Genomic DNA, 22,269 nt, shown 5'->3' on the forward strand with positions numbered 1-22,269 from the left:
ATATGTTTCCTCTTCAAAGGTGAAGAGAAACACACCAAAGTAAAATTAGTTCTCAAGAATTTATTATTGCATTTTTTTTATCTAAAAAAATACAACCATCTATAACTAAAGAATCAAATTCTTACAACTCTCTTATACAACTCTACTCTTACAAGTAGGTGCAACAGCCTATCATTGTGGTGTTTTGTTCATACATCAGAATCAGAATCATGTTTATTTGGCCAAGTCAGGTCAAACATGACATGGAATTTGACTCAGTTATTTTTGCTCACTGTGCAGTAAGTAGACAAATGACAGCTCTTATTAACATCCATCCATCCATTATCTATACCCGCTTTTGTCCTTTGCAGGGTCAAAGGGGTCTGCTGGAGCCTATCCCAGCTCGTATTCAGGCGAGAGGCAGGGTTCATCCTGGACAGGTCACCAGTCCATCGCAGGGCCACATATACAGGACTGTCTCAGAAAATTAGAATATTGTTATAAATTCCTTTATTTTCTGTAATGCAAAAATGTCATACATTCTGGATTCATTACAAATCAACTGAAATATTTTTTTTTTTTTTTTTTTTTTTAAAGATTTTTTTGGCTCTAGTGGCCCTTTATTGAAGATGCAGACTGGAAAGGGGTAGAGAGAGAGAACGGGGGAGACACGCAGCAAAGGTGCGCAGGCCGGGATTCGAACCTGCGACCGCTGCAGGAGGACTGTAGCCTCAGTATATGAGCCGCTGCTTAACCCACTGCGCCACCGAGCGGCCCAAAAATCAACTGAAATATTGCAAGCCTTTTATTATTTTAATGTTGCTGATCATGGTTTACAGCTTAAGAAAACTCAAATATCTCTCAACAAATTAGAATATTCGGGGAATCTTAATCTTAAACTGTAAGCCATAATCAGCAATATTAAAATAATAAAAGGCTTGCAATATTTCAGTTGATTTGTAATGAATCCAGAATTTATGCCATTTTTGTTTTTTTAATTGCATTACAGAAATTAAACAACTTTATCACAATATTCTAATTTTCTAAGACGGTCCTGTAAACACACAACCAGACACATTCACACTCACACCTACAGGCAATTTAGAATCATCAATTAACCTTGCATGCATGTTTTTGGACTGTGGGAGGAAGCCGGAGTACCCGGAGGGAACCCACGCAAGCACGGGGAGAACATGCAAACTCCACACAGAAAGACCCTGCCGGCTTATTAACATATATTAAATTAAAAAAAAAGTGAATGGTGCAGCAGTATGAGGTAGTCATGGTTATTGAAAGGTGCATTGTTACAGCATATTATTGTGGTTATTATTATTATTATTATTATTATTATTATTATTATTAAGGAGTTCAAACAGACTGTGTCCTGGGTGTGAGGGGTCTGCAGAGATGTTACCTGCATCTCTGCATATATACATAACTTATTCGCAACCTTGCCGGTAAACATTTCTGCCACCGCTGAATATAGTTATGCACTTCAAAGACTCCACTCCTGACCTTATGCGTCACATTAACGCACATCCCAGGTCACCTCATGTACATTTTTTTTTTTCCTACATTACTCCGGCACTTTAGAACCAACTTGTTGTACATTTTTTACTTTAATATTATTTTTTCTTTTGTATTGCACCAATCACCACAACAAATTCCTTGTGTGTGTTAAACTACTTGGCAATAAACTTTCTGATTCTGATTCTGATTCTTTCAAGTTTGCTTTATTAAAATGTTCAGTAACACTAACCTTTATTGTTGGAGTACACAAGTATACCGGTAACCAGTTGTGTTGCCATTACAATTATTGAAGAGTATCAAACAAGTTTTCACCTGCCTCAAAGACAATATGTTTAAGAATTCAGGAACTTGTACATGGAAACAAAAAGGAAAGAAATACCACAAACAGTAGTAAACAAAAAGCAATCAAAAGAACTTTACAAACACTTGCCAACATTTACTCCAGATACATTGCATATTTTATCCCCTTTTTGTATGTTTTCACTGTGCTTGTGCAGGGTTTTCCATATTTCAGTCTCTATGCACACACCCATTATATTATTAGCAACTCTTTCTAATTTAAAGTCATGGCTCTGTTGGAGCCTGTCCCAGCTCTCTTTTAGTGAAAGACTAGCAGACAAGCACACTGAAACTTACCCCTAGGGCAATTTAGAATAATTCTTAACCATAAAGTTATTTTTGACTGTAGCAGGAACAGAGAGTACCTGTAAAAGCATGGGGAGAACATGCAGACTCCAAATAGAAAGACCCATGCTGAGATTAGAAGCAGGAAGTCTCTTGCTGGGATGCGACAGTGCTCGCCACCCAGCCACCATACTGGACTTCTCTCCTCTTTTTACTTACTTTAAACAGGTTGTTGTTTCTTTTTTTTATAGCAGTATATCGGTCTCAAACTCTACATACTAGAGACAAACATTACACTCCTTTGTTTTGTTCATTCATTTTCTTTTAACATATTTTATTGATCCGGGAAGGTGAATCAATTTAAAAAGATTGTATGCTATTTATCAAATTAATTTAGTCCATCCATCCATCCATTGTCCACCGCATTATCCGAGTCCGGGTCGCGGGGGCAGCAGTCGGAGCAGGGATCCCCAGACTTCCCTCTCCCCGGACACTTCCTCCAGCTCTTCCGGGGGGACTCCAAGGCGTTCCCAGGCCAGCCGAGCGACGTAGTCACTCCAGCGTGTCCTGGGTCTTCCTCGGGGCCTCCTCCCGGTGGGACATGCCCGGAACACCTCACGAGGGAGGCGTCCAGGGGGCATCCTATACAGGTGCCCGAGCCACCTCAGCTGGCTCCTCTCGATGTGGAGGAGCAGCGGCTCTACTCCGAGCTCCTCCCGGGTGACAGAGCTCCTCACCCTATCTCTAAGGGAGCGCCCCGCCACCCTGCGGAGGAAACTCATTTCGGCCGCTTGTATCCGGGATCCCGTTCTTTCGGTCATGACCCAGAGTTCATGACCATAGGTGAGGGTGGGAACGTAGATCGACCGGTAAACTGAGAGCTTTGCCTTTCGGCTCAGCTCCCCCTTCACCACGACGGACCGATACAATGACCGCATTACTGCGGCCGCCGCACCGATCCGCCTGTCGATCTCGCGCTCCGTTCTCCCCTCACTCGTGAACAAGACCCCAAGATACTTGAACTCCTCCACCTGAGGCAGGAACTCTCCCCCGACCTGGAGGGTGCAAGCCACCTTTTTCCGGTCGAGAACCATGGCCTCAGACTTAGAGGTGCTGATTCTCATCCCAGCTGCTTCACACTCGGCTGCAAACCGCCCCAGTGCATGCTGAAGGTCCTGGCTCGAGGGAGCCAACAAGACCACATCATCTGCAAAAAGCAGAGATGAAATCAAGTGGCTCCCGAACCGTACCCCCTCCGGCCCCTGGCTGCGCCTAGAAATTCTGTCCATAAAAATAATGAACAGAACCGGTGACAAAGGGCAGCCCTGCCGGAGTCCAACACGCACCGGGAACAGGTCTGACTTACTGCCGGCAATGCGAACCAAGCTCCTGCTCCGGTCATACAGGGACCGTACAGCCCTCAGCAGAGGGCCTCCGACCCCATACTCTCGGAGCACCCCCCACAGGATGCCACGTGGGACACGGTCGAAAGCCTTCTCCAAGTCCACAAAACACATGTGGACTGGTTGGGCAAACTCCCATGCGCCCTCGAGCACCCTGCGGAGGGTGTAGAGCTGGTCCAGTGTTCCACGACCGGGACGAAAACCGCATTAATTTAGTCTTTTAACTAATTATTAAAATTAACTAACGACTGTTTTACTATTGCAAAACAGTTTTCAATGCATTGAAAAGAACAGTAATGTATAGAGCAGTCACAGACTGGAACCATGTCCCCCCATGTCTAGTTGCAATAATCAAGGTGTCAAATTTTAAAAGGAGACTAAAGCAGGCTGTGGTTCAGAAGGAAGTCATGATCGGTCCTAGGTATACATTGTGATTATTTTGAAAATTGTAAGTATATTATAAATGTAATAGTAAATATATTCTAAATTACTGTAGGCTATGAGTATAGTATAGTAGTATAAGTATATTATAAATTATAAAGTCGTTGCAAACTATTTTGTTCAAAAGTGGATACAGATCTTGTGATAGTAGCAAATATTGTTGCTTAAGATGTGGATGGTTTTGGTTGGTTACTTAATCTTTTATTTTTGTTTCAATTTATTATTTTAGGAATTCTAGTGAATGTTTTTCACCATTTTTGAGTTGTAATTATTGTAATCTTTTGTATGTCTTTGTGTGGACCCCAGGAAGAATAGTCTTCACATGGTGAAGACTAATGGGGATCCTTTTTAAATAAAAAAAATGAACACATTTTTTGCCATCATTGGTAACAAATGCGTCATTATAAATCCAGACTTTATTTTGAAGGTCACAAGCGGAAGCTGCTCCGGCGCCGCAGTCACTTCGAATCGGTGAAAAGAAACTCAAACATCACCAGCAGCTGAAGCTGCAAACCTGCAAACCTGCACACCTGCAAACCTGCAAACTTCTCCGGAGAAACACCAGCAGCTGTCGGGGGTAAATAACAAGTAGGAGTGCGTTGTTAAATGTGGATATGTGAAACACAGGAACTGTTTTTATTCAAATAAAGAGTCTGTTTCTAACGTTGTTGGAGCTAGCTCGTGTTGTGCTCTGGCTTATTATTGTTTGGCGTTTTTCTGTTTTGTCATTAATGTGACAAAATCGGACTTGTATTGGTAGGATGTGAGGGTCCTTTCATCTTAGATGTCTTTATTGTCGCTGAACAAGTTCAGTGAAATTGACAATTGCAGCTTTCGTTTGCAAAGAAAAAGAAAACAACAGCAACAGTACAATAAAATATTTTTAAAATACTTTAAAATGCAATAAAACACTTTAAAATACTTAAATACTGTGGAATATTATATTCAGAGATGCTGTGTGTGTGTGTGTGTGTGTGTGTGTGTGTGTGTGTGTGTGTGTGTGTGTGTGTGTGTGTGTGTGTGTGTGTGTGTGTGTGTGTGTGTGTGTGTGTGTGTGTGTGTGTGTGTGTGTGTGTGTGTGTGTGTGTGGTGAATCAAGCCTTTAGGCAGGAATTAAGTCTGTCCTGCATCTGTCACCTTGGTGCTTGGTGATATTTTTGTCCGTACAAGCTGCTCTGTTGATGTTTTCGTTGTTTTCTACATCTCCAGGCATGTTTTACCGCGGGTGGAGGTTCGGTTGGGATCCGTCCAGTTACGTGGATCTCTTCTCAGACCGCCACGAGGCAAATGCCGAGACTCTCTCCCAGGCCATCAGAGCTGCAGCGTCCGAGGAGCCGGATGCAGATGGCAGCGTGCTGTTTGGCCAGCTGCGAGGCACTGTGGTCGGCCTCAGATACTACTCAGGGGTGGTGAGGGTCACCCACAGTCTTCTCTGTTTCTCAAGTGCATGATCTTCACTGAGATCGATGCGCGGTGCTGACACACACCAAATGTTGAAATCATAAGCCTTTTGCTTCTCTGGACAGGTGAACTTTGGGGAGATGGTCGGACTAGTGCGAGAGCCCCAAAACCCGTATGATCGCAACGCAGTGATGGTTGCAAACATTTATGGCAACCAGGTGGGACACATTAAGAAGGAGCTGGCAGCAGCTATGGCCCACGTCATGGATAACAATCTGGCTAAAGTGGAAGGGTGAGTTATGATCGACACATTGGGGATTTTACAGACCGACCAAAACGAGTGAGGATTAATAAAATGATAAGCAATTGATGAAACAAGTTTCCATGTGAGGGCTGCATGATGTTCAACGCTGTGACATCGAGACACACACCGTTGTTTTTGAAAAAGCAGATTCTACCCCCTTAGCTTTCCCTGAGAGTTCAGTGACTCGGTCGGATCGGAACAGGTTGAAGTCCAGCTGTCTGTGCTATCCTGGATGTTCACACTGAGCCAGTTTTTAAGTGTCGGATCGGCTGACGGACATGTTTTTGTGTTCAGAAGCTGCAATTTGTACAACTTACTCGCAAGAGAAGAAGATGTAGAAGAGGTGTATAGATGGGAGTGGAGCACACAATCCTCACTGCCTCAGCTTGACGAGTGCTCCTATGCCCTTCCTTTTGTTTTGTTGTTTTTACAACTGCACATATATGGTGGGTTCGTGCTGAGATTGGCAAAGGAAACCACTTTTTATATATGCAATTTGATCTTGTTTCAGATGTAAGTTTTCTTGATTATGTGAGGGTGAAAGTGTCCTTCATCGGCCCTCTGGACCTTCTAATGTAACAAATGTTATTGTTACTGGTTGTTTAACTCCTGGAATGACACAGTTTGAATGAGACAAGGCTAACCATGACATGTCAGATGTGGAAAAGATACCTCTCATTTACTTTAACACCATGAAAACATTCTCCAACTTAAGCAAGATCCCTCAGGATTTTGTTCCAACTGTGGAAATGTCTCATCGACCATGAAGTGGCTTGTGAAATTGTTAAGTGTGGGGTGATTATTAGTTAAAGTTGAACAGTTGTAAGCTTATGTGTACATTGATTCATGTTGTTTTCAGGGTTGTGTACTCGGGGACCAAAAACACGTACACCATGCCAGTCATGGTGTCCTTCTGGGGGAAAGAAGAGAACAGAGATGCCGTGATGAAACACCTGGCAAGTCGAGGATATAAACTGAACGCAGATGGAAGTGGAATCAAAGGTACACCTGTGACCACAACACGCTTTGTGATTTAAGTTTCTGTTTTCTCATTGAATCCTGCATTTAAAAATCTCTGTCTTCAGTCATTGTTAACATTTTTGTCCATACATCTGTGTCTCTGTGTGGTTCTCTTTCTACCTGCGTGTGTTGTTTTCAGGACCAAATGTGAAGTCGTACAGTTTTTCAGGGGCACGGGAATTTACATCCAAGAAAGGTGTTACCATCCCACTAAATGCCGAGGAGGTAATTAAATTAAATGAACATAAATCACAGGGGTTTCTTCATATGGTTTATACAGAAATTGATCAAAATAATTTTTTTCTTTTCAATTTAAAATTTTTTTTCAAATTGTTCAATTTTCAATTATTTTGTGTTCTTTTTGGAAGAGCAGCCAGATTTAGATTTTTGATCGACTCTCACATAATGGATAATTTGTCATAATTGACTTAAATAAACAGAAAACGTAGTTTAGATATGTGTAAGTCAGGATGTGTAAGATCGGAGGACATTCAGGGTCGTTTTAAATGAATGTGAGTCATTACACATTAGGGGCCCGATTTACTAAGATCCTAAATAAAGAGTACTAAATTGCGTGTGCACTGAAAAAGTTTGCGCGTGCTGTTGCGTAGTTTGCGGGTGATCAACTAAGATTGCGTGCGCAATTGATAACAGGTGCAAACTGCAGTATTTAAATGAGGTGTTGCGCGTCTTACGGTTTGCGAGCGCAAACTTTGCGCCATGGAGAGTCTGGATGAATCCGTGTATCATTCGTTCTTTCCATTTTCAATTGCCAATCAAAAACCAAAACATGAAAAAGTGACTGGTTATGTTGTTATTAGTTTTTTATTATAACACAAAAAACGGAAAAACGGCTGGTTTTTCATATTTCAATTTTAGGCACAGATCAAAAATACGAAATAGAAAAACGGGCCACAGGACTGAATTTGATTTTAATATTTAATTGGTCGGGTTTGCGTGAGCCGGCGGTGCTCGGCATGATCTGAGGAGAAAAAGACAATCAGACACAGAGCTGGAGAGCGCTTTGATTCATCTATTTATGAGTTAAGTTTTTATTCAGATGTCCACAGTATATTGCAAATATTATATATTATATAGCAAACACTGACAGTAAATGTGTGACAGACGGGACCATCATATGGCCGAAAGAAGAGAAGAGAAGTGTTCAGAACAGCGCACAGAGCGCACACTAAAGGCTGATTTATGGTTCCGCGTTACACTAACGCAGAACCGACGGCGTAGGCTACGCGGCGACGCACACCCCACCGCGACCCTACGCCGTCGATTTAACGCAGAACCATAATTCAGGCGAAGCTGCAGTCTGTCCGCGCTGATCCTGACACAGCGGGTCGGAGCGGATTTGGTCATGATGTTTAACCTGTGTTTTGTGATTTCATAAGCACGGGTTTTAATTAAATGTAATTTACGAAGGATGATTTCACGTTCAATAAGATAAATAATCAATAAAATACAAAGTTTTGGCACAAAGGCTTGGCCTGCTTGTGGGCGAGTGGAGGGGGGCACGATAAGAGAAGGTGGCAAGATATAAGGCGGAGAACTAAAGAAAAAGTGGCCTTTAATAAAACTTGTGCAACCATTTTTAAAATAGCATGCAGCAGAATAAAGACTCTCTCTCTGCGTATTCTTTGATTTTGGATGTCGCCTCCTTGCCACAATAACAGCAGCAGCAGATTAGCACCTTCCTTTCAAACGTATTAAATACAGACGCAATCACAATACGCGCAATTACTTTCAGGCTTGGTAAATCTCATTGCGTGTGGTAAATTAACCTATTTGCATCTTCCCCTCCCAGTATTTAGCGCTCTCTGGCGGTTACGCCCCATATTGATTATTCATCAGGGCAAAAGTACTAAATGAATAGCGTGCGCTATTCTGCGGATTTCAGAGACGCAGTCGTCTTTGCACGCCGTTAGTAGATCAGCTCGCACATTAGTTTGCGGGTGATGTCAAGTTTGCACAGGTTTTTACGCAACCTTTAGTAAATCAGGCCCTAGGTGCTCTATTTCTTTGTAAATATTATGAAAAACATAATAGTTTACAAGAATTCTGGTGTTGAGAGAATTATGTTAATCAAAAACAAATTTGGTAATTTCTTCATATTTTACAATGTTATAGTCATTTGTAAATATTGTAAAATAGATTTCATATATATTTTTTTTTCTTCCCCCTCCAGCTAAAGAATGCATTTGATAACCTTTTTGAAGGTTTGATGGAGAGTAAAGAAGGGACGAAGGATGCAGTTAAGGTAAGCTCTGCTTCTTCGTCCGTCTCCACGGTCAGACTTTTGTTTTACTGCTTACCGTTCCCAAAATGATGATCGGTTGGGAATAAGGTGGCGGTTTAGGTTGAGGGAGTTCAAGTTATCATGAGTCGGGGTGGAGAGGAGTTGTAGATTGACGGGGTCATAGACGCAGCATCCGACGCTGTATCAGTCCATCGGTGTGAGGATGCAGCTGAGCTGAAAAGTGAAACTTTTAATTTACATGAATTGTGGGTATAGACTAAAATAATAAAGTTGCAAATGCAAGCTACTGAAATAAGCTTTCTCTGAGTAGAGGCTGGGCTCACCCTTACAGACAGGATGAGGAGCTTTGTCATTCAGGAGTTCCTCAGCGTAAAGTCACTGCCACATCAAAAGATGGCAGCTCAGGTGATACAGGTCAGGGTGGCCTGACCCTTCACACATGTCCTACCACAAGAAGGCCTCGGGGCATTCCCTGGTCTAGCTGGCGGGATTATATCCCTTGCTTGTCATGGGAATGCCTTGATGTTCTCAAGTAAAGCTGGAAAAGATGGTTGTGGTGAGGTAGGTCTGGATCCCAGTCCTGTTTTGAGCAGTAGAAAATGGAAAGACGTTTTCACAGCGGCTGTTTTTTATTATGGTTGCCAGTGTCTAACCTCTGAAACAGACCTGTTGGTATTTAGCAGTCCTGTCTTTCCATTTCTGTCCAGAATTTAGCCTTTTATGTCTTGTACGTGACATCCCTGATAGGGCAGCCATTATTAAGTTGGAATTCATTGTATTTTCACAATAAAAGCCTTTAGTATAGTCAAAGTAGTCACAGACCACTTCAGAAATATTCTAGTAATATAAATATTGTTTATCACCAAGAAACGGGTGCAGTTCATAGGGATTACAGAGGGTTGTGTCTTTTCAGAAACTGTTTCCATTCATTTCTTTCCTTGAATTAGTATCCATTTGACACGTATAACTTTAAATTCAGGTGTTACTGCAGCTCTGATCGGAGCATCTACCTGGGTTTCTCTGCAGGCTGTGACCACTCCCCTGCTGCCTCACCAGAAGCAAGCCCTGTCCTGGATGTGTGCTCGAGAAAATAAAACCGCGCTGCCTCCGTTCTGGGAGAAGAGAGGCGAGCTGTACTACAACAGTGTCACATGTTTCTCTGCCAAAGAAATACCGGAGAGGGTCCGCGGGGGGATCCTGGCAGACGATATGGGACTGGTGAGCGACACGTAGATTTGCATATTTACAGATGGAGAGCTTGAACGTTTTTGCTGAACATAGAAAATAGTATGATGAACCTTGTTTATATTAATTGCGGGACGATGTCTTGGGCCACATACGTCTAGTTTTAGCTTCACTTATCATCAATAAAACCAGTAATTGCATTGCTTCAATCAATATCAGCATTTCTGTGAATATTCCTTGCTTTTCAGGGTAAAACTCTGACAACAATTGCACTAATCCTCACCAACTTTCACAAAGGAAAGCCCATGCCTTTGGAGACATGTGTAAGCTGCCACGTTTTATCTTTCTCACTAAGAATGCATTATAAGCAAACCAGTCACATCTGTCGTTACACAGAATTTGTTGACATTTGTGCAGGAGGAGCAGTTTTCCTCTACTGAAACTAAACCTCAGGAGGCCTCCAAACAGGAAGGTACTTTGAGCTTTTACTTTAGCTATTGCCACAGATTTAGTTTTTCCTGCCACATGTTCAGTCTGCTTTTTATAAGTTTGTGCAAACATCCATCCATGCAAACCTGCAAATCAAAAGTTGTAACTTTTTATTTGATTAAACACCTTTGTTTCAGATATAAATAAACAAGCAGGAGCGAGTGATACAGAAGCTGATTGTTACATCTCAGAATCGTAAGTATGTTCATATAATTTAGATGCATTTCATCACGTTGTTTGCTCGTGTTGTCAATTAAAAACACAAATGATCTATGTTCCTGTTAACATACTCCTACCTGTGTGCATCAGGCACAAGGAGGAGCTCAAGGTTGGTTCAGCAGATGCGTCCGAAAAAAGTAAGAATACGTTTTTTTATGTAGTTATCTTTTTTTCTTTCCATCTTGTGGCTTTTAAAAAAAACTTTCTTTTTTTTTTTTTAACCAAATGTTTCACCTTATAGGTAAAATGAAAGGGAAAAGGAAACCCCCAAAGCGGAAAAACGGTAAAGGAGCACTTTTTGTGGCCTCCCTAGTTTTTCCAACTATAGTCTTCCCTTATTAGCGTCTACTTGAAGTTTAAATGTAACCATTTATCTATATTTTCACTGTACAGAGGGCCCAATTTTGCTTGAGGATGTGGACTTTGCTGCGGCGCTGAGTGGCTCATCATCAGATACAGGCCCAAAGAAGAAGAAACCTGCTGGGAAGGTCAATCCTAAACCAAGTGAGTTTATATACTTTGATTCAGTAAGAGAAAAGCTGGATTGTGTGTTGATACCCGTCAAACTTGGCGACCATTTGTGCATGCAGGTGCTGAATCCTCCATCACTGAAAACACTGACGATTTGTCGGCGAGAACAACTCTTATCATCTGCCCGCTTTCTGTCCTCAGCAACTGGCTGGTAGGAAAACGCCCTCGCACAGAAAAATAAAACACTTCATGTGTTACGTTTGCCTTCCCTGGTGGCAGATAAATGTGAACTCCTGCTTTAAAAAAAAAAAAAAAACTGAACACGCGGTGCAGAATTTAACACCATTGCAACTCTTTAAAAATACATTTAATTGCATTCTGCTTTCTTCCTTTGTGTTCGTGTGAGTCATATTTTATTCTCCTCTCATCTCTGTGTGCAGGACCAGTTTGAGCAGCATGTTCAGGCCAACGTGAAGCTGAACATCTACCTGTATTACGGTTCAGAGCGCAACAGGAACAAGAAGTTTCTGTCCTCTCAGGACGTGGTGATCACCACGTACAACGTCCTCTCTGCCGACTTCGGGGTGAGTGGAGACGGCTCACATAAACCAGTGGATGCAAGCGGAACCAAGATGTTCACACTAAAATGAAGGGTTCATGGAAACGGATGTACACATTAACAGAAATTAATGTTTTAAGCTGAGCCAGAGAAGTGTCAAGAGATTTTGCTTCCTTTAGCCGTTAAGAACTGATTTATTACTGAGTGTGTCTGAGAGCACATTTCCCAGAGATCCATCCATCACCCAACTCCCCCTGAACCCCGGTTTTAGACTCAGAAACCACCAGTACCCGTGTGCTGCCTCCGGAGTAACACAAGCTTTATAGGATTCATCTTGAGCTTGACAGTGGTCCGGTCAGACTATTGAAGGAGGGACTTCTGACAGGTTCCTCTGTCAGACATTTGCAGAAAACCCTCATTATATATTTAGATCTACTGGGTCTGTCTGGCATGCTCCATCACCACCTGATCCAACTTACCACCAGGTAGGGATCAGTCTACAGCTCAGTCCTTCCTTTGCCCGAGTGTCCTGTGGATCCACCACCTGCAAGAGGGGCCATATTAGTCGGGTGCCATGTGGGACATCCCACAGTGACCTTGCATCTTGACGGGTTAATGAGAAATATAATCCACCACTATGCTTACCTTTCAGAATAAAAGTCCCTTGCATGGGATCAACTGGTTGAGGGTGGTGCTGGATGAAGGACACGTCGTAAGGAACCCGAATGCACAGATGAGTAAAGCCGTGCTTGAGCTGAAAGCTCAGAGACGCTGGATTCTTTCAGGTACTTCATACACCTACACATAACCCTTGGCGTTCAAGTGGTAACACTTGAGATTAAAGTTCCTGTTCTTTACTTGGGGGAGATTTTGTAACAGAATATCACTTGTTTTTTTGCTTACACACAGAATCTAGACTAATCATTTTGTTGGAAAGGTAATGTCAGAGCAGTTTGCATAATTACAGGGTTCGTCTTCTGCCTGTGTTTGGACTCGCTGTTGGCAACAGTAAAACAAATGATAGGTTCATTTTCCAGAAGAAAACATCATTCAGGTGCTTTTGTGCCACAACGGTTTCCATTTCCTGGAGACATTGCAAGGAATTAACGGGTTATCTGGTTCTGAAGAAGCCAAAATGCTTTTCTTGTTGACAGAAATGGTTCTCACAGTTTGAGGGATTGAGATGTTGCAAAAGAACAAACTCTGTTTATCGTTACTGTTTCTCTCAATGTGGCCAGTTGTTGGCAGGTAAAACTAGTTTATACAGTTAATTGCAATCTTTGAACCTAAAACATTAGTGAAGATCAGCAAAAACGATACAAGTAGCACTTCTCAGTCTGCAGAAGAGCTGGAAATAACAACATTCTGCAGTTCTTGAGTTTGTGACCTTTAACATACAATGTCACATTATTGTTTCTTTGATTAATCTGTTGAATTTTCTGTTGATGCAGTTACCACAGGGGAAAAAAATGACAGCATTTCATCTTTGTTTCATCATTGCTGCTAAAAAAGAGTTGACATTTAGTGGTACAAGTGGAGTTTCCCTGATGAAGAATTTATGTTTCATTGCTAAGCAACATGTCTGGAAAAGCAACAGGCAAGTCGGGGCCAGGAATCTCAGAGTCCTTCCAAGCAGCTAGTTTAGTTTAGTTTATTTATTTAGCAATATAAGACAAATTGAACAAAAAATGAAAAAACAATGAAATAATATGCAAGGATAGGAAGAAGCCTGCTGGCTTATATAGAATCCTTTCCATATATGAATAAAAAACAAAACAAAAGCTACACAAGGGGGAGTAAAAAAAAAACACAAAAGAAAATGTAACTCAGATCAAATAATGAACACTACAAAGATGAAACTATAAGAAAGTAATGGTTAAATGGTTTTTGAATATTGGCAAGGACGGTGATGATTTCAAAGATTTCTTAACTATCTTAACGCTTTTGTTGAAGTTGTAATTTTCAAGAACTAATGATTGATCTGCACCTTCAAAACAATCCAGAATTTCAGTTTGACTTAATGATCAATAAACATTATCAATTACGTATGTTTATTTTGATCCATTATTTGGGAGACATAGTAAGATTAATTCACAAAGCGCTTGTGTTATCATTGGTGATCAACTCTCCTTCCCTTCAGGGACTCCTATCCAAAACAGCGTGAAGGACTTGTGGATGCTGCTGGCCTTCCTGCGTGTGAAGCCCTTCGACGTGAAAGAGTGGTGGAACAGAGTCATCCAAAGGCCCACCATGCAAGGAGACAGAGACGGCCTGCAGTAAGTGCTCATACTTTTGTGATAAAACTGTTGCAATGCAGGAAAAGGGAGGGAGAGGGAGCTGTTTCCTCCAGAAGCCTCAATCCATCTAGACATGCCTCTTCATATCAGGGTTTATCCCAGCCGTCTTTGGGAAAGTGGTGGCAGTAATGTTCAAAAACTGAAGGAAATTGTTCTAATGTGGGATCCTGTTTTTCCTTGGTTTGTTTAGCTTAATTTAAATGAAATTATAATAATTTGCTCCGTTCCATTAGAGTTTCATAACTTCTTACCTGCTACTTGTCTAGCAGCGAGTGGTTGATGCCATCTTTAACTGTGTGGAAGATTTTTGTCTCAATATCACCATTGATTAAAAGCTAAAAGTTATTCAATTCAAGCATTTGAAACTGTGTTTAGAAACCTACAGACCTTGGTGAAGTGCATCACCCTGCGGCGGACCAAGAGCAGTGAGGTGAATGGACAGCGGCTGGTGTCGCTGCCCGAGAAGACGGTGTTTGTGGAGCAGGTCGAGCTCAGCCAGCAGGAGAGGGAGGAGTACGAGCTGGCACGCAATGAAGGAAGGAGTACCATCGGCAGGTAACGGGTGTCTCCAGTGTTTATGAGAAAGAACAAGGAGGCATGAGCCTGGCTGCTTTTTAAAAGATTAACCCTCCATTCATGTTTGATTGTGTTTCGTAGATATGTCGCTGAGGGGACTGTCTTGAGAAATTATGCCGACGTGCTCGCCATCCTGATGAGGCTGCGACAGCACTGCTGCCACCCCGACCTGCTGGGAAAGACGTCCTCAGATCTAGGTAGTACCTGCCAATTATGTCACTTGTATGATTCAGTAGAAACATTCAGTTTCTACATGCAGAATAATAAACTGTGTGAGACTTTTAATAACTAATGATAATTTCAAGTTTAATGATCCTAAACTGGCAAATTAATGTGTCACAGCAGCAATTGGATATGAGAAAAGGGGCACAAAGGAAAGAAAGCAACAAAAAAAGACAAGATGATCACAGGTTTAGTAATATAAATTACAATATAAATTGAATTATTAACTTAGTAGACAGTCGGGTGAGTGGGTAGAGTAAAAACCACTCAACGACGTGGAATGTGCAATATCAGCATTTTGTCACCAAAGAAAACATTACGAAACTTCCGACATGTGAGTGCTAGTGAACAATGCTCTTCAATATGAGGGTAGTGATTTTTCCATTACAGTGAAGCTGTAACAGTCTGTTTGAAAAGGACGGTGGCACACGATGACACGATTTTATCAACTCAACCACATTCCTTAGAAGAGCTTTGATCAACTAGGAGTAATTAAAGATGACTGTTTGAGGGTTTTCTCCTTTTCATTCATTCAAAAAAAAATTATATTTTGTTCATGCCATAACTAAATTTTTTGCTGCTTTAAAAAAAAAAAAGAGTAAAGGTGTTGTGAATGATTCTAGTTTGGCTTAATTTAATTCAGGGTTGGTCGGACAAGAAATGGGACATTTTATTGTTTCATTAGTAGTTCACTGAAAAACAACCCAACGCTTATAAATAACTGACTTATATTGGTTTACTAATCACTCTTGTTAATAGAAAATATATATTGTTTGTCTGCTGTAAAAATCCTCTTTGTTCTCTTTTTTTTTTTCCTTCTATAAAAAAATTATTTTGTGAGAACAAATAATCCAAATAAAGACGTTAGAGATAATTGAATGTTTTTTAATCCCAACATTAATAAACACAGATTTATGTTTTTGCTTGATTTGTTCATTTTTATTTTTAAATGATGTTTTTCCTGCCACGTCCTCCCTTTGGCTGTACATGCAGGCGCTGCAGCAACGCCAGCAACGCCAGCAGAGCTGCGGGAGCGTCTGATAGAAAAGCTGCGATTGGTTCTGGCCAGCGGCTCCGACGAGGAGTGCTCCGTGTGTCTGGAATCGGTCAGTCTGCCCGTCATCACTCACTGCGCTCATGTTTACTGCCGACCCTGCATCGCCCAGGTCATCAGCACCGAGCAGGTACGTGCGCCGTCCTCGACACGTAGCTGGAGGCCATCGAGCTGCTGATGACCACGTTTTTCATCTTTTTCAAACGCTGCTTGTGTGCAGATAGCCCGATGTCCTCTCTGTCGAAATGAAATCAAAACCAGTGAGCTGGTGGAGTTTCCAGAGGAGGACATGGAAGAATACAGTGGTGCAAACTCTGAGAAGTGGAGGACAAGCTCAAAGGTACACACGAAAAAAATGTTCAGGCTGTGAAACTGAATTATGCTCCTCAAAAATAGTGCAAACACTCTGCAGACCACTAAAAAATGCAGTACACTCATTCTTTGAACCATTAAAGGAAACTTTGGTTACAGAGGTTGTGGTGCTTTTAATAAACTGCATCTCATAATGTAATTTCAATTTGTGATCAACATAAAAAAGTACCAACATTTAAGTAAAAGAGTGGGAAATACATCACATTTGACAATGTTTTTAATGTTTTTTTTGAGGATGTAGCTTAAGTAGTCTTAGCTTGATTAATGTGTTTTAGCATCAGACCAATTTCCAGCTGCTTTTTAACCAACAAAGAAACTTCTTGACCCTAATGTTCTCCTGAACTAGAGACCAATATCCAAACAACATTTCTATCTTAAGTCCCTGGGGAAAAAAACAGTTTTTAATCAGCTCCAGGTATTTGTGTTTTTATATAAAAAGTTTAGGTCTGGTTTTAAACAACATGACGACAGAGAAACTTGGACAGTAAACGTGCTGTTTTAGTGTTTAACATATCTGTCTTTAGCCTTTGATGTCTTGGATCATGAGATTATGTTTTCCACACTCAAAGATATTGCCAGCATCAAAGCTACAGTTTTGTAGATTTGTTCACATCAAACCTGACAGCAAGGGCTTTTTTTATATTCTCATTGATGAGTGCTCCTCTTGTCACTTGTGGGGTACCACCTATGGAGAGAAAATCAACTCAAAACTTGTGTGTAAGTAACTTGCTCGAAGTTACGGACAAAACGATAATCATGAATTCAAAAAGCCTCCTACACACACAAATCGTTAAATAAACGTGCACCAATTGCCTTATATGCGCGCACAAAGCTATAGATACGCACAAATGGTTTTGAGACTCTTTTCACGCCTCCCAAGAAGCCTCACAGATTCGTCCGTACATGGTGCATTTAAGTACTGGTGGAAAGCTGGGTCATCTGAATTTTCATCTGAGTCAAGCTCCACATAGCTGTTGTATGGTCAGAAATTAGGGTGTATTTATTTGATAGTGCTTTCAGAACAAACCAGCACACCAGTGTTGTGGTCAAATCTTGTCCGGCTAAGGTTTGCCGAGCTGAAGCTTTATCTCTCTTCCAAAGAAGTGGAAACTGTAAATGTAATTTAGTTTTTTCTCCACTTGATTAGATTACTGCAATGCATAACATCTCTGTTTAGATCAGTCTTCCCTGGGACATTTGCAGAGTGTTCAAAGTGTAGCAGCTTGTCATTTAAAAGCGTTTTCACATTTGGCCAGCCTTGACATCCCTTCACTGGATCCCTGTTTGTTTTTCTGAATTGATTTGAAGATTTTATTGTTGACTTTTAGAGTTTAAAATGGATTGGCACCATCTCTCTTGTTAGATATTTTAGATACCCCCCCTTGATTAAATCTCTGCAATCAACCAGTTGTTTTCAGACGTTCAAAAATCCAAACTAAAGCATGGAGGTGATCAAGTGGTTGCAGTTGTTGCAACTCATTTTTGGAACAGTTAAACCCTCCACATGGATCAACCTGTTCAATTTTCAAATCATTGTATGAGAATCTTTTTTTTTTTTTTTCTTGGATTTTCATTCAGATACTCAACTAGGTCATTTACATTGGGATTTAAACAAAAAAAAAATAATAATTTGGAATACTTAAGTTTTTATTTGATTGCAAAGCACATGTATAGTTTGTTCATGTACTAATAAATTTGACTTTTACTGTTTCTGTCTCTGCAGGTAAAGGCGCTGATGGGAAACCTGCTCAGGCTGCGGTCCGAAGACGGCAGCATTAAGAGTCTGGTCGTCTCTCAGTTTACGCGATTCCTCACCGTCCTGGAAACGCCGCTCAGGTAAGGCACGCCATGAAAACATGATCAGGATTGATCTTTAATGTAGATGGTTCTGTTGCAGCATAGTTATTTTCAAACTACTCAGACAATTAATTCTTGATCACACCTCTATATCAGAAAAAAATTGAGGATGTTTTTTTCAGACAGCATGAATCACAGATGTTTTGCATTTTTCTCTTTACCTTAATTTTTTTCAATTATTTTTACATTCAGACCTGCCGCTTTAGTAGCAACACTTTTTTTTTTTTACCTTTTTTACATATGTAACTTGCATAGGGGACCGACATCTAGTTGCTGTTTACGTGCAGTATGTCTTGTTGTTTGTGTTGCTCTAATTATCCTACCAAACACCAGATGACGGTCTGTCAGTGTTATTGGAAACGACAATGAACCCCAAATTTCCTCCAGTATGTTCATTAAGATGTGGTTTCAGAAACAAAGCAGTATACGGTACGCGCTACTAAATACAGAGGCCATGTGTAATAAGAAGAGCTGTGTCACTGTCTGCATTAGAAACGCATTGCTCTGGGGTTTTTGTAAGACTTGGAAAGCGTTTTATTTTATTTATTTATTTTCCTTCTTTAAAAATGGGGCCTGACAAAGCTTTCTGGAAGTCAGCTGTTGCCCGTGTGATGAATGTGATTGATGCATGTTGATTCCTGATGTCCAGTGGTCTTTGGGATCAGATAAGATAAGATAATCCTTAATAATAATAATAATAATAATAATAATAATCAGACATCATGGCTGCCCTTCACACTATTGAAGGACAAATACCCAAATACCTTCCAGTCTCTCTTTAAGGAACATTGTTTTTTTTAACTTATTAATTATTTTCTCACGCATTTGTTGACAGAATGGAAAACCTCTGTCCATCTTTATCCCTCAACAGCTTTCAAAGATACTGTATTTATAAGTCTAGCTTTAAAAACTTAAAATGTTCGAGGAAAAAAATTATTTGAATTAAAACAAATACATAGTGTTTTTGTCTCATGGAGGAAGTTGTAGTCATGGAGTTATAGTAACAGCAAACGGCACCATTTGTCTCACAACTTTGATCACAAAAGTCTAATGACCTAAAATTGATTATTTACAGGTTTACAATAAGAGAGCTCAGCAGAGACGAGCGATTCTAACAACACGAAACATCCGTCTGTGGTTGTGATGGCAACCAATAAGACCATGTGACAGACAAAATAGGAGAATTATGTTTTACAGGAAAGATATTAATATATCGACATAGGATGCATGTGATTTTTCTAAATTTACCTCAAGCACTTCATTATCATTGTCCTCCTTCACCAGAGAACAGGGGTTCAAATTTGTGCGTCTGGACGGCACCATGAACCAGAAAAACAGGACCCGGGTCATCAAGGAGTTTCAGAGTTCTGCAGCTGACGGTCCTGCCATCATGCTCCTGTCACTCAAAGCTGGAGGGGTGGGGCTTAACTTGACCGCTGCGTCACACGTTTTCCTCATGGACCCTGTAAGTACGCATGTCCCAGTGAAAAACTGATTTCTCACAAGTTAGCAGTTAACCCTTGTGCTGTCTTTGGGTCAAGGGAGGGTGAAGGGAGAAAGGAAGTAAGGAAGGAAAGAAGGAAGTAAGGAAGGAAGTAGGAAAGGGAGTAAGGAAAGGAGAAAAAGATGGAAGGAGGAAAAGATGGAAGGAAGGAAGGGAAGGAAGGGAAGAAGGGAGAAAAGATGGAAGGAAGGGAGAAAAAGAAGGGAGGGAAGAAGGAAGGAATGGAGAAAATAAGGAAGGAAGGAAGGAAGGAAGGAAGGAAGGAAGGAAGGAAGGAAGGGAGAAAAGATGGGAGGAAGGGAGAAAAGGAAAGAAAGAAGGGAGGGAAGAAGGAAGGAATGGAGAAAATAAGGAAAGAAGGGAGGGAAGAAGGAAGGGATGGAGAAAATAAGGAAAGAAGGGAGGGAAGAAGGAAGGAATGGAGAAAATAAGGAAAGAAGGGAGGAAAAGCAAAGAAGGTAATAAAGGAACTAATGACGAGGGAGGTAGGAAGAAAAAGGAGTAAAGGAGGGTAAAAAAGGAGGAAAGGAAGAAGGAAGGAGAGAGCATGGCAGGAGGAAAGAAGGATAGAAGAATTGGTCATTTTGTCCCTTTAACCCTTGAGCACAAGGGTTAAAGGGACTCAGTCATTCTATCCTGACTTTTTCCAGGTCAAGATGCAACGACAGCAGCACTATTTAGGGATTAAGAGCTCCTTTAGTGTTCTGTGATGGAGGCGGGGCTCTGCACTTTAGTCCCTCCAGCATCATTGAAACATTTATGTACACTTTTCTTTGAAGGGGAATATAGAAGATGGCAGGGAAGGCCAGCGGTTTGATACAATGAATAACATCCATGACTAGTGTGTGAGGTCGACATCAAATTATTAAATTGATGGAGCATGATTTGGAACACGATGTACATGAATTACCACTTCAGATGTCTTTCCAAGAGGACATTCCTGGACTCCAGAGAAAAGATTCATATTTGTGTGTGTGTGTGTGTCAGGCCTGGAACCCAGCTACCGAGGAGCAGTGTATTGACCGCTGCCATCGCTTGGGCCAGACGAAGAAAGTCGTTGTCACAAAGGTCAGAAACTGGACACTCAGTAATGATTTATGCTGCGTTTGTATTTAGACTGTTTTGAATGGTTAATCTCTTTATTTTTACACCGTCCATTTTGCACAATAAAAACTGAACTGTTTTAATTGTATGTCGTTCACAAGATGGTTTCTTCTGGATATATTCAGATTAAAGTAGCCGTTTAAATGTTAAATGACGCATAAATGCGGCCACTGAGTGTGAGTTTAAAATCCTTGGCCCTTATTTGCGTCTGCCGCTGTAGTTCATCGTGAAGGACTCTGTGGAAGAGAAGATGGTGGAGATCCAGAAGCGGAAGCAGGACCTGGTGGACAAAGCGTTCGGCTCCGCAACCACAGACAAGAAGACATCTCGCATGGACGACATCCGAGCTCTGATGGAGCTGTAGAAGTCTGTCTGCTGCTTTTTTTTTGTTTGTATGTTTCTTTTTCATTAAGAGATTTTTCATAACATCGTTACATATATTTTCATGGGATTTACATTCACTGTCTGGATTTATGGTTCAAAGAAAAATGTTCTTAAACCTGCGGTTGGCTGGTAAAGCTTTGCTTTTCTTTTTTCATATTGTGTTGTAGATTCCAAATAAGCGTTTACATGTTGTACCACTTTAACACCCGAGTTGTCAGTAATTCAAGTTCAACAGTTGTGACAGTATTCTGTATTAAAGAGATGCAGGTCATTGAAATTTGTCACTGCTGTATATTTAGTTTAGTACAATTTTATATAATTAGGGAAGAAAAACATCCCTCGACCACACATACATCGAAAGTGAATTTATTAATGCTTTTAATGGCACATCTTTGAGAGCACATCTGTTAATAAGGTTACATGAGTCAACAAGTACTCATTCAATAATTTAGTAATTCACTACAAAGAAACTGCACACCGACATTCAGGACCTCTCGTGTAGCTTGACCAGCCATCCCAACTATTGTTGTGAATATCCCTTCACGAGTCTTGGTGAAATAAATTGGTATGGCTGGCTGGGTTAGTCAAAGAAACCATTAATACACCTACATTTTCTCTTCTAGTCATAAGTTAGTCAAAACAACTTGTTCCAGCTACATTCAACATCTCCCTGTAAATTTAGTCAAAGAATCTTTTACTGCCTGAATGTCACAGTTAACAGTTATTTCAAATGTTATCTTCACTTAACAATAAAACTGGGTGAAACAAACACTTGTTTGCTTTTTAATTTTGATGCATCCTGACTCATGTGCTATCTAATACTTAAAAGACAGTTGTTTTTTTTTTTAAAAAAGGAAAAGAAACTGTCTCAGCCCCTGACATAACAGCAAAATGGACCGGTAGAGGGATATAAAAGGCATTATATTTGGTACCGGACCGTCCCGAGCCCTTGTCACTGCAGCAAATCCAAATCCATCGATATGGCAACTTAGACTGGCTTTAAATTGC

At 40.9% G+C, this 22,269-nt stretch overlaps 1 protein-coding gene across 2 annotated transcripts in view; it reads left to right on the plus strand.

Moving 5' to 3' along the window:
* hltf (helicase-like transcription factor) overlaps positions 1-22,091 on the plus strand; it is a 24,540-nt gene extending 2,449 nt beyond the window's left edge. Inside the window, exons 2-26 of one of the 2 annotated variants that reach the window (XM_061742897.1) lie at positions 4,405-4,565; positions 5,187-5,386; positions 5,504-5,670; positions 6,542-6,684; positions 6,842-6,927; positions 8,897-8,968; positions 9,995-10,186; positions 10,402-10,476; positions 10,571-10,625; positions 10,780-10,837; positions 10,952-10,998; positions 11,103-11,144; positions 11,255-11,365; positions 11,452-11,543; positions 11,773-11,916; positions 12,544-12,676; positions 14,032-14,167; positions 14,564-14,743; positions 14,846-14,961; positions 15,980-16,170; positions 16,261-16,380; positions 18,136-18,248; positions 19,554-19,734; positions 20,761-20,841; positions 21,098-22,091. In XM_061742897.1, coding sequence (XP_061598881.1) covers positions 5,189-5,386; positions 5,504-5,670; positions 6,542-6,684; positions 6,842-6,927; positions 8,897-8,968; positions 9,995-10,186; positions 10,402-10,476; positions 10,571-10,625; positions 10,780-10,837; positions 10,952-10,998; positions 11,103-11,144; positions 11,255-11,365; positions 11,452-11,543; positions 11,773-11,916; positions 12,544-12,676; positions 14,032-14,167; positions 14,564-14,743; positions 14,846-14,961; positions 15,980-16,170; positions 16,261-16,380; positions 18,136-18,248; positions 19,554-19,734; positions 20,761-20,841; positions 21,098-21,241 — 2,877 coding nt within the window. In that variant the 5' untranslated portion in view covers positions 4,405-4,565; positions 5,187-5,188 and the 3' untranslated portion in view covers positions 21,242-22,091. The remainder of the gene's footprint in view (positions 1-4,404; positions 4,566-5,186; positions 5,387-5,503; positions 5,671-6,541; positions 6,685-6,841; positions 6,928-8,896; positions 8,969-9,994; positions 10,187-10,401; positions 10,477-10,570; positions 10,626-10,779; positions 10,838-10,951; positions 10,999-11,102; positions 11,145-11,254; positions 11,366-11,451; positions 11,544-11,772; positions 11,917-12,543; positions 12,677-14,031; positions 14,168-14,563; positions 14,744-14,845; positions 14,962-15,979; positions 16,171-16,260; positions 16,381-18,135; positions 18,249-19,553; positions 19,735-20,760; positions 20,842-21,097) is intronic. The other variant, XM_061742896.1, reaches the window with a different exon arrangement.
* The last annotated feature ends 178 nt before the right edge of the window (positions 22,092-22,269 follow it).

Source organism: Cololabis saira, chromosome 16 (assembly GCF_033807715.1).
Source record: "Cololabis saira isolate AMF1-May2022 chromosome 16, fColSai1.1, whole genome shotgun sequence".
Lineage (NCBI taxonomy): Eukaryota > Metazoa > Chordata > Actinopteri > Beloniformes > Belonidae > Cololabis > Cololabis saira.